The 16,558-nt window shown below is 48.9% G+C and overlaps 1 protein-coding gene across 2 annotated transcripts in view; it reads right to left on the bottom strand.

Annotated features, from left to right (window-relative positions):
- ADAM19 (ADAM metallopeptidase domain 19) overlaps positions 1–16,558 on the bottom strand; it is a 54,237-nt gene that overhangs the window by 3,852 nt on the left and 33,827 nt on the right. For both annotated transcript variants that reach the window (XM_050961284.1, XM_050961285.1), the window contains 11 exons: positions 15,697–15,874; positions 13,961–14,050; positions 11,243–11,438; positions 10,125–10,233; positions 9,028–9,232; positions 8,209–8,286; positions 7,782–7,890; positions 7,533–7,677; positions 7,012–7,096; positions 4,702–4,932; positions 1,043–1,189 (listed from right to left, as the gene is read on the bottom strand). In XM_050961284.1, coding sequence (XP_050817241.1) covers positions 1,043–1,189; positions 4,702–4,932; positions 7,012–7,096; positions 7,533–7,677; positions 7,782–7,890; positions 8,209–8,286; positions 9,028–9,232; positions 10,125–10,233; positions 11,243–11,438; positions 13,961–14,050; positions 15,697–15,874 — 1,573 coding nt within the window. The remainder of the gene's footprint in view (positions 1–1,042; positions 1,190–4,701; positions 4,933–7,011; positions 7,097–7,532; positions 7,678–7,781; positions 7,891–8,208; positions 8,287–9,027; positions 9,233–10,124; positions 10,234–11,242; positions 11,439–13,960; positions 14,051–15,696; positions 15,875–16,558) is intronic.

The raw sequence follows: 16,558 nt of genomic DNA, 5'->3' as shown, positions 1-16,558 counted from the left end.
ATAGGAGTGCCTGAATTACTTTTTCTATAGCCTTCATTATTTTGTACACACCTACGTCATGTCCTGGCTTATTCTTCTCCTTTCAGAATATCTCCTCAGAGGCCGTTCTGAATAATCTTTTACGTCACCCATCCCTGGACCCCAGAATGGAACCCAAGTTTCTGGATGAGGGCCTGCCATCAATTTATAATTATACACTGCCATCGTAATATTGTCAGTATTTTTTTTAGCCCATTCCTAACATATCCAACATGGCTGCCGCTGTACAATGAGCAGAAGTTTACTCTGAGCTATCTACAGTGACAAATCAAGTCTTTTCCTTGAGCAATAAAAAGCTTATTTAAAAACCAACCTGGTGTCTTAGTAGCTAGAATTCTTCCTTCGCGTGTGTATTGTCCTGTATTTAGCAACCATTAATTTCATCTGCCATCATGCTGGCCAGTGAGTTGGCTTTGAAATTCCTCAGCGCCTCACTAGTCTTGACCAACGTAAATAATTGTCTGTCATTGGCATCTTTTGCCACCTAGGTTGCTGCTCGTGCCCTTCTCTAGACGATTAATTAACGTAGGGATTTAATCTCTGGAAAATGCTATGGGAACTAGAGAATTAAAAAGCAACTCAACTGCTGTGGACTATAACCCAGTCACAGGATTGCCTGTATTCAGCAATTCCCATGCTTGATTTTTTGTTTCTATTAAAGACTATTTTGAAACAGCCACTGTCCTTGGTATCCCTGGAGAATTGAATCCATTCAATCATTTAACCCAACAAATACGTAGTGAGAAATGAACTAAAATCAGTGCCCCCAACCCTACAACAACAAACAGGTGCGTGCAGCCCAGCACTCATAAGCAACCCAGCCACAATAAACCAGCGAAGGAAAATATCTTGGTGATAAAACCTTCTCGTTTCCTTTAACTACCCTGCACTAGTGGTGTTTGTATTTTAATAGCCAGGTGATTTTATATCTCTGGAACAGCTGTGCTTTGTGGTGGCGAGAGCATGCTGCTGTCCTCTGCTGTATTCTGTAAGCAAGCCCTACCTCTGCCAGTGGTGGGTGTCGTCCTGGGTGCCTTCCAGCAGCAGGTGGCGGTAGCGTTGTGGTGTTAATCATTGGCACGGTCCTGGGTCGAGTAGGGACAGGGTTAGCCGGCAAAGCTTTCTGTGGTGGGTGGGGTCTGGCAGTATCCTAAGCAAGAAACAAAGAGCTTTGAATTCACATTCAGGAAGGGCGCCTCTATGGCCAAGCCTATGAGGTCCCCAACCTCAGAGCATAAGAATGGTTTGGAGCCAACGGCTCATGACTTAACCTTTTCCGTGCCGTTTCCATGGATGACTGCAGTTACTGAGAGCCTAGAATCCCATGTAGTGCATCAGCACAAGCCCACTGCCGGCCCTGACACAGACCTTTGGCACACATGGCAGCATCCTGGCCCTCTCAAGAGCAGGCATTTGCCAGCTGCAGATTAGGAGCTCTGCAAAGAGCATGAAAGGTGGTTTCGCCCACCCTGCCCTGCACCCAGTTTTTCTCCCTCCTCATTACAAAGGCCAGGAAGTCACTAGTTAAAGGTCCTGAGCATCTGCTCGATTTCCTGGCTTGTACTGATTGCCAGAGCTGTTACTGAAAGGCCCTTAAGGGGGCTTCCAAATCTGACACCCACCTGATGCCTCTTTAGCCATAAAGTATAACTGGCAACCAGTCCATGTCTTGGAGGTGTCTGCTTTAGCCCCCAAGGAGCATATCAAGCATTGCTTTGAAAAGGAAACAACTCCATATGGGGGGCGAAGGCCAATGACAGAACTAACCTGTCACCTCTGCAGACCTGTACTCAGATCTGCCTTAATCACAACAGAGGGGGACTAGCTGGCTCAGGGGATGGACAATGGAAGATGGAGCTGTCCATCTCTAGGTCACAGGCTTGGATCTGGTCCAGGTGGCTTCTGACGGTTGTTACAATATGACGGCTCTTTGGTGACGGGCGTGAAATGAGCTGGTGGGCTCAGCTCAGCCCAATAACTATTGGACAGTGGTCCACCTCACAGCATGCCCCCCCATGCTGGTGGTCTCAGCACAGAGGCTGAGGGCTGAATGGACATGGGGAGAGGAAGGCTGTCTCCCTCGGAATCAGAGAGGGAGCACAAGTGGCTGCTGCCCATGACTAGCACACTTCTACCTCCAGAGCTTTCAATTCGCATGACTTCCTGAGCTCTGATTTGGATTGGAAAGTCTCAGCCCAGTCCTTAAACTCAGAGACTTTACGGTCAGAAGGGACCATCATGACGATCTAGTCTGACCTCCTGCACATTGCAGGCCACCACACCTCACCCACCCGCTCCTGTAACAGACCCATAACCCCTGGCTGAGTTGCTGACATCCTCGACTCATGGTTTAAAGACTAGAACTTACAGAGAATCCACCATTTATACTAGTTTAAACCTGCAAGTGACCCATGCCCCATGCTGCATACACACAACACACACAGGCATGCATGCACACACATATATAAAATATACATGCAAATGCTCACACACACATACACACCAGCATCTGACTGCAACTAATTTTTTTAATACAAACAAACAGAATAATGACTCTTGTCTTGCAACAAACAGCTGCCCATGGGATACTTTCAGCGTTATATTTTCTAGTCTCATAACCACATTCAGTACAAAACAAATGACTCTTGGGAGCAGTCCACAGAGGACCTACTCACATGGCATGGCTCGGATGCTGTGTGTAGCCATTGTGCTGCAGGTGCTGATCTAATAAACAAGTCTGCCTTTAGAGTTTGGAGGACACCCAAAATCCCCATGTTCATCTGAACCTCGATGGTTCCCATCAGCTAATGCTTGGGTATTTATCACCACTAACTCATGAGTCCTGCTCTTGTGTTCAAGTGGGAATTTCTAACTCCTTCAAGTGCAGTCTATCAACAACTGTGTTCAGAGAGTCCTTGAAGGTACACAAGTGCTCACATGCTGTGGATCCTTAGGAAAGACAATGACACGGAGAAATACAGTGAAACCAGTCATTGTCCATCTATCTTCTAAGCTCTGTGGCCCTCACCCAAACAAATGATAGGGGATCTTTCTTCCTGAAACCTCCGCAGAAGCGTTCCTCTGCTGGGGGTCTGACTGATACAACTTCAGCAGCATCGCATATCTGGGTGTCACAAAGAAGAAACGTGTCTGGAGGAAACTTGTCAACAAGCAGCCACGAGGGATATTTTCTCATTATTGATCAGAGGCCGCTTCCTGCTTTTGTTCACATTCTTTCCTGTGAAGAACCTAAGTGCAGAATTGTCCATAGGAACAATGGAACTAGAAACAAAGCCATTTACTGAAATCCTGTGCTATTCGGTGTTTTGTTCTCATTTCTCCTCTACACCCTTTGGAGACGCTATCTGAAGCCAAATTCCTGCTGCCTCCTGGGCTGCAGCTCTCTTGCTGGCATGCATCTTTTCCTGTGGTTCTGGCCCTAAGCTAGTAAAAGGGCTTTCAAGGAATTGCGGGTGGTTTAAAGAGGGTTGTACGCTAACTCGAACGAAATTTAGCAATTACACACTGCATGAGACCTGATAGACATGGAACAACCTAACGTACGATCCAAGTGTGGCCACTCTGCAGACACACAGTGCTACGCTGCAGCCTGAGGATGCACCTCCAGGGAATGCTCCCGGAGGTGGCCAGATCGAGATGGACTATTGCATGATAGGGCATAGCATTGATTGCTAATTGCATGCTGGAGGTTGTCGTCTCCATAGGCTATAACGCTATAAAAGTCAAGCATGACTGCAATCTGCTTCTTTAATACAAAACGGATGTGGCCCTTAGGCTCCTGGCAAATTGTCAGCAGGTACGTTTACACCGCAAAGACAAACCAGCAGCTGGCCCATGTCAGGTGATTTGGACTCATGGGACTCTGGCTGCGGAGCTGATGGGTAGACCTCCGAGCTTGGGATGGAGCCTGGACTCTGGGACCCTGCGAGGCGGGAGGGTCTCAACCTCAAGCTGCAGCCCGAGCCCTGTGGCATGGACCAGCTGCGGGTGTCTAGTTGTGGCGTAGACATACCCAGTGTGACCTCAATTACACAAAGACTTGATGCCCCTGCTGAAGGAAATGCCATTGCCTGGTACTGGCTAGCAGTCTCCATTGCACCCAGTGTACTGGCAGCAGAGGCATCAGGAGAACTGACAGAGCTGAATGAAGAATGATCATTGAAAAAGCACACCCGGGGGGGAACATTTCCAACTGCAGTATGAGGCGGCAGGAACACATGTGCTAACCTCTCCACTGGGAACAAATAGAACTGTCCTGCAGGAAGAGGTAACGCAATGGAATTCATTCATCTGCATCTCATCTCAAGAGATGTGAGTGAAACCGAACGTAAAGCACAAAAGACCTGAGTCCCTGGTGGTTCCATACCACAAACTCCTGTGCCCAGTTGAGCACAGCTCTCAGTCTGTGCTCAGGAGAGGCCCACATCAGAGAGAGCACAGGTGGGGGAAATGCATCGTTTGAGCTGCATTAGGGAAGGTGAGCCACTGATCTCTGCCCCATGCCCAGTGCTAATGACCATCATAACTCTAATGTTGCCATGAGCAGTTAGACTCCAGTACGTTCGCTCAGAGCTGGTGGCATGTTCCAACCACAGTAAAGGACAAACAGATCTATGGCAAATTGTAATGTGATTCCTTTACCTGTGGGACTAGGAGTTTTGGAGCAGGGGGTGCTGGCCTGGTTGGAGGAATTCGTCTTGCAGTGTCCTTCGGAATCCCATCTAGTCGATACACCGGACTAGGGGATTTCCTGGTGTCGTTGCTGTGGCCAGCTGGGAAAGCAGGTGGTTGCTGTATATTAATTTTGAGATCTGGGGCTGGTTTGGGGTGAAGCACAGCAGGTTTCGATGGGATTTCTGGGGTGCCGGTAGCCTGCATACAAGTCATACAAACACCAGGCATTATTTCCACATCAGACATGCCGCCTTCTCTACTCATTGTTGCACCTCTCTGCTTTCCAGCAACACAGCAAAGAGTACTGACTACAGAGTCAAACTGACCAAGTGACTCTGTCTTCAGCCAAGTATATCTAGCAAATGTTGATCATTCTGGATCATTTTGCCTGTGACACAGTCTACACCAGGAAGTTTACAAGTGTCAGCAACAGGTGCACTGAACAGTGTAGAAAACAATTTGGCTGTGATTTTCAAAGGAGCCAAAAGGAGTGAGTCTAGGGTTGCCAACTTTTTACTCACACAAAACTGAACACTCTTGCTGCGCCCCTCCTCCAAGGCTCCACCCCCTCTCCAAGGCCCAACCCCTGCTCACTCCACCCCCCCCCACACCATAACTCGCTCTCCTCACCCTCATTCACTCACTTATTTTCACTGGGCTGGCTCAGGGGTGCAGGAGGAGGTGAGGGCTCCAGCTGGGGGTGTGGACTCTGAGGTAGGGCCAGGGATGAAGGGTTTGGGGTGCAGGAGGGGTCTCCGGGCTTGGGGCTGGAGCTGAGGGGTTTGGAGTATAGGAGGGGGCTCAGGGATGAGGTTGGGATGTGGGAGGAGGTACGGGCTCTAGGCTGGGGGTGCAGGTTCTGGGGTGGGGCCAGAAATGAGGGATTCAGGGTGCATGAGGGGGCCTGGGCTGGGACAGAGGGTTGGAGTGCAGGGGGGTGGGGGCTCCAGCTGGAGGTGCAGGTTCTGATGTGGGGCCAGAGATGAGGGATTTGGGGTACAGTAGGGTGCTCCGGGCTAGGAGGAGGAGTTTGGAGTGCAGGAAGGGGCTCTGGGCTGGGGCTGGGGTGCGGGAAGTGTGAGGGCTCTGGCTGGGGGTGCAGACTCTGGGGTGGGGAACCTTTTTTCTGTCACAGGCCACTGACCCACAGAAAAAAAATCAAACATGGGCCACTCAGCCACCTGTGGGGGCATGGAGACTCAGGGCTTCCCCTGCAGCGGGAAGAGTTGGTGCTTGTGGCTCCAGCCCCGGGGGGTGGGGACAGTGCACAGGCTTGGGGCTTCTCCCTGCAGCGGGACAAGCTGGCACAGCAACTCCTGCCCCATGGGGAGGTGCCAAAGCCAGATTAAATTAACCATGGGGCCGGATCTGGCCCACGGACCCTAGGTTTCCCACCGCCGCCCTACCATAGGAGCCAGAGGCGGGGACATGCCGGCTGCTTTTCGGGAGCCATGTAGAGCGGCGGCTAGCGGGAAGCCTGCTGAGCCCCACTGTGCCAGTCAACGGCCCGGTCTGCTGTGCTGGCTGGAGCTGCCAGGATCCCTTTTCGACCAGGTGTTCTGGTCGAAAACCAGACACCTGGTCACCCTAAGTGAGTCACTCAAAATCGTAGGACTGGAAGGGACCTCGAGAGGTCATCTAGTCCAGTCCCCTGCCCTCAAGGCAGGACTAAGTATTATCTAGACCATCCCTGACAGGGGTCTGTCCAACCTGCTCTTTTAAAAATCTCCAATGATGGAGATTCCACAACCTCCCTAGGCAATTTATTCCAGTGCTTAACCACCCTGACAGTTAGGAAGTTTTTCCTAATGTCCAACTTAAACCGCCCTTGCTGCAATTTAAGCCCATCGCTTCTTGTCCTAGCCTCAGAGGTTAATCAGAACAAATTTTCTCCCTCTTCCTTGTAACAACTTTTTAGGTATTTGAAAACTTATCATGTCCCCTCTCGGTCTTCTCTTCTCCAGACTAAACAAACCCAATTTGTTCAATATTCCCTCACAGGTCATGTTCTCCAGACCTTTCATCATTTTTGTTGCTCTTCTCTGGACTCCCTCCAATTTGTCCACATCCTTCCTGAAATGTGGCACCCAGAACTGGACACAATACTCCAGCTGAGGTCTAATCAGCCCAGTGTAGAGCGGAAAAATGACTCCCTGTGTCTTGCTTACAACACTCCTGCTATTATATCTCAGAATGATGTGGAGACAGAAGCAGACTCAGTTTAGCACTATGGCTGAACAATGCCTCTGAGTAGGTTTCTGGTGTCTTTGTCTCTACCTTTCTGTGTTCCTGTGGGGTTTTCAGCTTGAAGGCTGGATTTGCATGTCCGTTCACACCATACTGATCTAGAGCAGAGGCACTGCTGGCAATCAGGGAGAGAAAAGAGAAGAATGGTTAATGAATTTCCTCTTTTTTTTCTTTGCCTAAATTTCAACAAGAAGTTTCATCAAAATTTGAAAACAACATCCACCAGCTCAACCAGCATGTTTAACCATGTTGCCCTCTAGTGACTAAACTTTACCACACAATCTGCTATTGTGACATCCGCAAACATCTGTGTCATTCATTAGTGGTTGCTGGCCAACAGAATCGCTTATGGGGACATTTTCTTGTGTCTATTCTCTAAAGGGAAGTGTCTGAAAGTTCAGTCCATGGAGTGATCTGCATGGCATGAACCTTCTTCAGTTCTTGACAGAGAGACGGATAATTAGATACAGGAGTTATCTGTGATTTCTCTTCTCTCGGACACTGGAAAGGTTTGGGACAGAGGGAGGCAAAGAATAATCCTGAACATTCACCCAAACTGTTGGCTCCTCTTTGAAGGGATGATGGTCTCTTTTAGAGGCCTGAGTCTGTCCCTCCATTTATAGCAGCAAAACGCAACTGCTATTCCGATCAAAAGCAGGATGGAAACCAGGACTCCTGCTATCACTGGAACCAGGCCTGAGAGCAAGAAAACAGAATCAATCACTGTGTAAGGATCTTCCTTCCCCAACCCAATCCACTCCTTTATTAGGGACCAGGAAGATCATATGAGTCACACCCACTTTCTTGGGGCAAGGGCCCACTGTCCAGGCTGCCTCCGTTCCCAGGATTGTTGCAGAACGGGGGTGCCCATCCGTTGTCACAGTGGCAGTTCTTGTTGCTGTTGCACACCTGTTTCGGGAACAGTTAGGGACTTTATTGGCAGCTGCTCAGCTCTGCTAATATCCACACACAGCAACAAACCAAACACCACTCTCCAGCCCCTCACATGGCCCACATGGTAGAGTCGGTTTTCAAAGGCACAAATTGGGAGTTAGGCGCCCTGTCACTTGAATGGGATTAAGAAGCAGGAGACCAGAGGAGCTCATGTAAATGTGACACCAAACTGAGTTTTTAAGTATAAATAGCTCTGCAAAATACCATGCACAAATGTACAGCGGCTTGTCCCCACCCCAGCCTGAAATGGAGACGAGACAGAAAGACACTCACTCCCCGCCCATGGCACTTCTTCTGACACCCTTCAGAGTCAAAGATGGATGTGTTCCTGCAGTGTCCCTCGAAGCAGACCTGTGGGAACAGGAACCAAACACCCTGTCAGCTCTCTGGGGGAGGGACTGTCTCATTGTTCCATGTTTGTATAGCACCTGGTGCTGGGGCCGGAGGCTGGCTAGGACCCCTGGGGACTACCAGAGTACAGATAATAATAAATAATAATGTCAGAACTGAAGCCACGGCCAGCAGTGAGGCTTGGCTGGTCTCCAAGCTAACATCCATCCCCACCCTCACCCCAGTGAATGGAACTTAAGACACGCGATGGAGAAACTGAGGCTAAGAGGCCAGTTGATTTGCCCAAAGCCACACAGCAGGCCTGTGGGAGAGCTGGTATTAGTTCTTGACTCCTAACCTGGCACTCATCGCTCTAGACCACACTGTCTACGAGCACAAGACTCAGATCTAACATCGTCCCTCTCTTTCACATAGCAAAGATCTGAGGCGTGGCCTTTTGGTATTGGAGTAAAAAGGAGCCTTCTTTTGCTGCTCGAGAGAGGGAACTATTAGAAACATAGGGCTGGGAGGGACCTCCTAGGTCATCGTGTCCAGCCCCTGTTATAGCAGGTAACCTGCAGTAGGGATGCCGTGGTATCTCCCAACAAGCACGCAGAAGCAGCTCACGTGACATATGTAACAATTCCCAAGAGAGGCAGGAAGCCTCAGGTGAGAATTGTTTAATAACTATAGAACATTTTCCAGCTGGCAAAGCCACACCTGGACCCATCCAACAACACCGTGATACGCGGCTGTACCTACATGATTGTTCCCACACTTTGTTCCCGTCATCACCAGGCCAGGGTCTAGCATATCCCCTTCACTCTCTTCAGCACCATACACGTGGGTCCCCCGACACTTGATTGGCCTTCCCTTCACCGTGATGGTTGTGTCTATTGAGACAGCTCTGGACTCCAGCGGCTTGGAAGCTGAGCTCTGGCACTGTATCTTCCCACATTTTGCATCTCTGTTTGAAACGTGGAGATAGGGTGAAGGGTTGCATTGTGCCTTCTGGTTAACGTTTCCACTTTATTCCCACAGAATTAAGAAAATTCACATTAAAGCCAACAGATAGGAGGGGGCGCTGACCAATTTCTGAACTTACGTCAAGTTGTTAACATTCATTGGTTCAGTGGCAACAGAAATAATGAGCCATTGAGAGCCAGCTTAAGGAATAATCCTAAAGAGACAGGCTTTGTCACCATTTCACCTACGTACCTGGAGTAAGCCAAATCCAACAGACTCATAAACAGGACACAGACTGAAGGGCCCTTTGCCCCACCATGTGTTAAGACTGTTCAGTCTGAGTGGATGGCCATGGAGATGGACATGAATGCGCCTTTTAGATATAAATATTGGGCCTGGCCGAATAACAGGGAACAACACCTAGCAAAACTTTTTCAAAAATTCCCTTCCCTGTTTACTGTTGGGTAGTCTCATCCTTTTTTCTTCACAATTCAGGAGTTTTTTTTGGTGAAATCTTTAAACCTGGAAAAATTTTGAGCAGCCCAAACAAATATCAATGCTAGTATCATAAAGAACTGCACAGTTCTAATTGGGATAAGGGTGGTCTGATGGCAGGGAGAGGGCATTAATATGAATAGAGGGTAGCTTGCTTTAATCTGGTGGTCCTTATCTTAGCAGGGTATCATAGAACTGGAAGGGACCTCAGAAGATCATCTAGTCCAAACCCTTGCTCAAAGCAGGACCAATCCCCAGATTTTTACCCCAGTTCCCTGCCCCACAAGGATTGAACTCATAACTCTGGGTTTAGCAGGCCAATGCTCAAACCACTGAGCTATCCCAACCTTCCCATCACTTCCCTACTAGCAGTTATCAGTGGCCATTCTGCATTCTACCTCATCTCACACTTCCTATATGTGCCGTAGATTTCCTTCCCGCAGTTCCCATAGGTGTCGCCGGCAGCGTTCACCTTCTCAAAGCACAGGTCAGGTGCAGGCCTTGCTCCTGTATGGAAGAGACTCATGTGACTGACTCTTGGGGAAGGTGGTGGCTTCCTAGGGTGACCAGATATCCCGATTTTATATGGACAGTCCCGATATTTGGGGGTTTGTCTTTTATAGGCGCCTATTAGCTCCCACCCCCGTCCCAATTTTTCACATTTGCTGTCTGGTCAAGCTACGGCTTCCTCAAACCCAGCTCCCATCATGTGTTCATTCTTTTCCCTGACAAGTTGACGGATGACAACCTATTACTGCTTGCTCCCAGTGAACAGTGCAGGAGAGGTTTTCCAGCCGAGCATGGACAGCCTGGGACAAGTCCTTAGGAATGGGTGGTAGCTGGGTGGTAGCCCTCTAGGGATGTAGCAAACAGGTGGAATGCTGGGCACCACTGGAGCTTTCTGGCTGGCTGTCATTGGTCTAATTGGTACAAGCACTTGGGTTTGCATTTGTGCTTCCTCCAGCCCCAACTGGTTTCTTCTGGATCCCATGGTGAAGTCATAATTCCATGCTTGTGAGGTCATAATCTGTCACCATGGAAATCTACAAGTCCTCTGTTTATCTGAAAACAGATACAACACGGGCAGAGGAAGTAGAAGCTTCTGCATGCTGCCTCTGCAATATGCCTCAACCCTTCCTGGCCACTTCTGGAGAGAGTTACGGGGAGACAGCATGCTATAGCATACAGGGCACTGGCCGACAAGTCAGGAGACCTAGGTCCAATTCCTGAGGTGGCCAATGACCTGCTGCGTGACCTTGGGTACGTCATATTCCTTCTTTGTGCCTGTTTCCCCTCCCACCCTTTGTCCATCTGGTCTATTTGGATTGGAAGATCCTCCAACTGGGGATTGTCTTTCATTATGTTTGTACCATGCCCAGCACACTGGGACTTGATCTCATTAAGGGGTCCTAGGTGCTACCATAATGAACAATAATAATAATCTAAAGCAGACAATCAATCTTGCAAAGACCGTCTCACCAGGGAGCCTACTTCTGTGCAAGACACTTCTCCTTACCAGGCCCCCAGAGCTCCAAGCACTGCTGCTCATACGTGAGACACATGCCAACGTAGCAATATGCCCTCCCTCCTGCACACGGCGTACCGTCCATTTGGTAGAAGTTGGCAGGGCAGAATGCTGACTTGCCAGTGCAGTGCTCTGGCAGGTCACAGGGTCTAGATGTCTCCCTGCAGAGAGTTCCTGGAGCCATCAGCTAAAGAGATGGGGGGGGGAGGGGAAATCAATGGTTACTTCTTGCCTGACTGCAATAGGATTTTTTTTCTCTACAGTTAGAAAAATCTACAAGCCGTCTGATCTAGCCACCCCACAGCTTTTAGTCTTAGCCACCCTCAAACTGCTATCAGCTGAACTTTCATTAACCAGCTAGACGTGTTTAAAAGCAAGTTAAATCTGCTTAAGCCCTTTCCCGTCTCTGGTTAAAATGAGATGGGCGAAGTACAGTACCATGACCTGGTGAGTATCTTTCACCTCTAGGATGGCTGGGAACCCAGGCCTAGTCATTGAAACGCTGTTAGCGTTTTGCAGCCCCGTGGAGATTGACATGGGCACATTGTCACTATAAGACAACTACACACACACACCTGTGTGAGGATTAATCGCCTAGCGAAACTGCGGGTCTTTGAACGTGGCATGTTGGGCTCCAAAACCAGACTTACGTTCCCACAAGATCTAACACAACAGCAAAACTGTTTGGTGCGAGCAAGGCAGTCAGATCGCTCCAGTGGAGGGCCCTGCTTGACATATATTTACACACCGCTCATCACACCCACTGAGTTGGGCATAGTGACATCTGGTTGTAGAGTTTACAACCACTGGGCCAGGCAGGCGTATTGTTTGCAGAACTCAGGACTGCTACACTCAGGCTCGGAAGGAGTTAAAACCACCAGGCTATTTTGACCAGACTTTTCTAGGGAGGCGGAGATGTAAAGTGAGATCCAGACATTCACAGCACACACCCTGCTGCTGGAGTTTCTCCAGTTACCTGCTATGCTAGAGGAATTCAACTGTTCACTAGGAGGCTAAAGACAAAGCTAACATCCAGTCGAGCCCCCCCAAGGAAAACGCTCCTTCTGATGTGCAGGTTTCTCCTGGGACACAATTTCACTCTTTCACTGACCACTGAGGCAGAACACAAAAATAGTCAATAAACTGGTAACACAATCCAGCAGGGAACCTACACGCCAAGCCCTGCTGTGCCAGTTGTCTTTTTGGAAACAGAAGCTTGTCCCTCGATGCAGTTTAACCCCTTGTAATCACAGCACAGCACCAGCGTAAGCCAAAACAGATGGCGCTGGCCTCCCCAGGGGATGGAAGGTGGAAGGGAAGGGGAGAAAACTGACTTCTCCACTCTCTAGACTACCCACGTTTTTTTAAATTGCAGAAGCCTGCAGAGTTCACGCTACTGATCACAGAAGAGGCTGCAGGCAGTAACAAAGTGACAGGAACTGAATCCAACTGGCCACGTGTTTGAAATGACGGGGACTATGATCCACCACTCCTACACACAAGGACAGCATATGCTTCATGCAACACTCCAGTGGAGCAATGAATTAATCTACATTTATGTACTGAAATCTTATTCATATAAACGACAAAGACTCGCAAAAATTGCTAGAAATTTTAGCTGCCTCTGTTGTTGGGGACCTAACTTTAGGTACCTGAAGGGCTGTGCTTTGCAGAAAGTGTGGAGTATCCGTTCTCTGAAATTCTGGCCTCTTTAATAGGTCTGAAGTTGGGCACCCAAAACCATGAGTCACCTTTGAAGATCTTGGCCTATACTGCTTCAAGCTCAGGATGTCGGGATTCGAGACACAAGGTCTCTTCTTCCTCCTCCTCCGCAGCATTTCTCAAAGCAATAAGGCCACAGCCTCAAAGGCAGCCTCCACCTTTGTGCCAGAAGCCGATGACGGGCAGCGAGCAAAGTGGGTACGAATGAAGATGTCTCACACCCTGAGTGGTGGATGTGACCAGGGGGCTAGATCTCTGAATTCTACCCTTTGCCCCACTGTTGACTTCAGGTCCAAAATCAGGGGGCTGGGACCCATCTGAAAATGTCTCCCTAGAGCCTGGCCAGTGCTATGGGGTCTCAGTGAGCTAACAGCAGGAATCTATCAGCTGTAGGGGTCTGTGTTTTTTTTAATATGAAGATACACCTATCTCATAGAGCTGGAAGGGACCTTAAATGGTTGTTGAGTCCAGTCCCCTGCCTTCACAGCAGGACTAGGTACCATCCCTGACAGATTTTTGCCCCAAATGGCCCCCTCAGGGATTGAACTCACAACCCTAGGTATAGCAGGGCAATGTGCAAACCACTGAGCTATCCCTCTCCCTATAGGGTGGTACGTGCCTATCACCATGGTATCTGTTGCCTTTGGACAGAGAGGGAGATACTTGCATAGGAGACTGCAACTGTATTTAAAGGTACATGCTGTATACGAGCTGTTTCTCAAAATATTTTATAGAGATAAATAATAGCAGAGGGGCAAAGAAACTAGAAGGCACAAGCAAGATACGTCTGCATGATTTGGGGAATCCAAACAGTGCCCAGGACTGTGTGCCACACGTCTTTTCAAATCATTGGCGGGAGGAGCCGTAAATTTGGGGCCACATGCTCCTCGCTCCGTCAATTTCCCCTCAGCCACTCCCCTGTTCTAACAGCCCCCTGACCAACCTCTCTCTTCTTTGCTAGTACAGGGAAGATGCAACGGGCCCCACCTTGCACTGGTGACAGCAGGTTCCATGTGCACACTCGGCGCCAGGCTTCAGGGAGCAATCGACGGCATTGCAGCAGGGATTACTGCACTCCTGAGAGAGAGGAACAAGAGACGTGCGGTGTTTATGAGGCAGATCTTCTGAGCCGGAAACACCCATGTGGCCAGTTGCCAGGACAGGGCTTATCCCATTCTTGTTGATGATGCACACAGTGTATCTGCTCTCCTTCCTCTCCCTGCATGTTCAGTGCAACTGGCCCTTCCAGAAAGCCCCGCACTTGTCTTCTAGCTGCAGCACTGCTGCTAAGCCGTGTGTGTGTCCTGGCAGTAGTATGCTATTGACACTCTTTCTAATGAATGGAAGGTTAGCTCATGCTGTGTGCATTTCAACTGGTGGCTCTGGGCTGCTAGCCCCAGGAGGGGTCTGTCTCATCCTGCTTAATCACAGAGAGGATAACACAGGGAAGCACAGAATGAAAGAAAGGAAGCAACCTGACGTGTTCAGAGATGAAGCTGCACATAATTCCAGCGAGCCGGGCAAACTGCAGTGCAGATGAGGCTCATACGGCTGTCGGAAAGGCCAGTGAGTCTTCTACCCACTTTTTTTCTGATTTAGCTCTGGGTCCAAATCAATTGCGGAATCCAGATCCCTGAACTTCAAACCTACTTCTGGCTTTGAATTTTGCAAATGAAGACTCCTCTTTGCATCAGGTCAAACCAGAGTTCCCTGGACTATCTGAAATCTAGAACTGGCTGCAAATTTTGTGGTGTGTCCAGTCTACCCACCTAGTTTAACTGTATTTTAGAGATGTGTTGGTGGAGTGACTGCATTAAGATGGCAACTAGAATACTCATACCTAGCTCTTATGTAGCACTTCTCAGTGGTAGATGTCAAGCATTTCACCCCCACTAACATTATCCCCATTTTACAGATTGGGAAACTGAGGCACAGAATGGAGCTGTGATTTGCCCAAGGTTAGCCAGCAGGCCAGTGGCAGAGCCAGGAATAGCTAGTGCTCTAACCACTAAGCTAAAGGGCTTCTCTACACTGAACTCACATCCTTCCACTCACGCAAACGCTCTTCCCATTTATTGTCTGTATCTTTTGACCCAGACTAACCATTCCCTGTGGATTTTTCAAATACGTTCCGTGGTAAGTGCTTTACTTTAATATAGTTCCTAAAGCTACAAGCATCCAGCGTGCATGCTCTCTCCATACATGTCTCCTACCAGCATGCATGCTGGATGTTCCCTGCACATGCCTTCTGCCAAAAGCAGTGCTGAATTTGTAACCACTCTTGCAAGGGGTCATCGGCAGGGATTAATCCGAAAATCTTCAGCATCAAAAGCACAGACATCTGTCACCTGAGCTAAAGGAGTCACTTCATTAGCGGATATCAGTAGTAGGCTCTTGTCTTCTATGAGCATCAGCCACTAGAGAGGGACATGACCCATTTAGCTAGCAAGTTATAAATGCATGTTACCATTATTGTTTGTATTGTGGTAGCCCCCAGAGGCCCCAGGCAGGATTAGGGATGCATTGTCTTAGGTGCTGTACATACAGTTAGACAAGGCCTCAGCCTTAAAGAGCTTTGCAATCTGCACCCATGTTAATTGTACTTTACGTACGCGTGTCTCCTGCACCTATAAAAGCTGTGCACATATCATGGGTTTGTGCGGCTGTCGGCTGCTTCGCATTTGCATCACTTTCTCCCATCTCAGCCTCAAACAATTAGTTACCTCCACTTCTCCGCAGTCACATTCCTCCCCATCTTCCAGGTAACCGTTTCCGCACCTCTTCCCTCCGTATAAAGTATTGGGGTCTGGCATGTTGGAGAGACATATCCCTCCGCCAGACTGCAGGTACCTGTCCAGCTCTTTCCTATTGCACGTGTTGAATACCCTGGGGAATGGATGCCTGCACACAGATCGGGTCAGAAGAGCATTGCATGAGAGGAGATTTAAGGCATAAAGCACCAGAGCAAATGCACACACAGGTAGACCTGCTCCTCCTCTGAAGGTTGGGCTCCCCCTGGCACTGCAGTGCAGATGCACAGAGGGTGAATTTGGCCTGTGTGTTCATGGGCAGGGTCAGATTCCATCTTGTATCCAGGTTACATTGGACAAGGAGTTTAGTTTTCAGCTTTGATGCCTCCATTTCCCATGTGGGGGATTCAAGGTGGGAGAGTCGGGAAAAGGCATAGCTGTCACTCCATCCAAGAGGTTTTCTTAATATAAAGTATTAGACTAAAACCCAGGCTCCAGTAGGACGCCAGACAGCAAATGAGAAAAATCGGGATGGCGGTGGGGGGTAATAGGAGCCTATATAAGAAAAAGATCCAAAAATTGGGACTGTTCCTATAAAATCAGGACATGTGGTCACCCTAGGGTCCACATACACAGCCCCAAGGAGATACACCCTTGGCCACTCAGTATGGCTTCTTCTGAGCTGTTAGAGTCACTTTTAGAACCTTACACTTGACACTGAATAATTGGTTGTGAATCTGACTGATAAAAAGATTTATTCCCCCTACACACCTCCTACTCAAGTGGAATGGGTTTTAGTAGGTTTTCTGTTACATGGCTTTTTAATTTCCTCTTG

Source organism: Gopherus flavomarginatus, chromosome 7 (assembly GCF_025201925.1).
Source record: "Gopherus flavomarginatus isolate rGopFla2 chromosome 7, rGopFla2.mat.asm, whole genome shotgun sequence".
In the NCBI taxonomy this organism is placed as follows: domain Eukaryota; kingdom Metazoa; phylum Chordata; order Testudines; family Testudinidae; genus Gopherus; species Gopherus flavomarginatus.
This window is presented reverse-complemented; position numbering and strand designations above follow the sequence as displayed.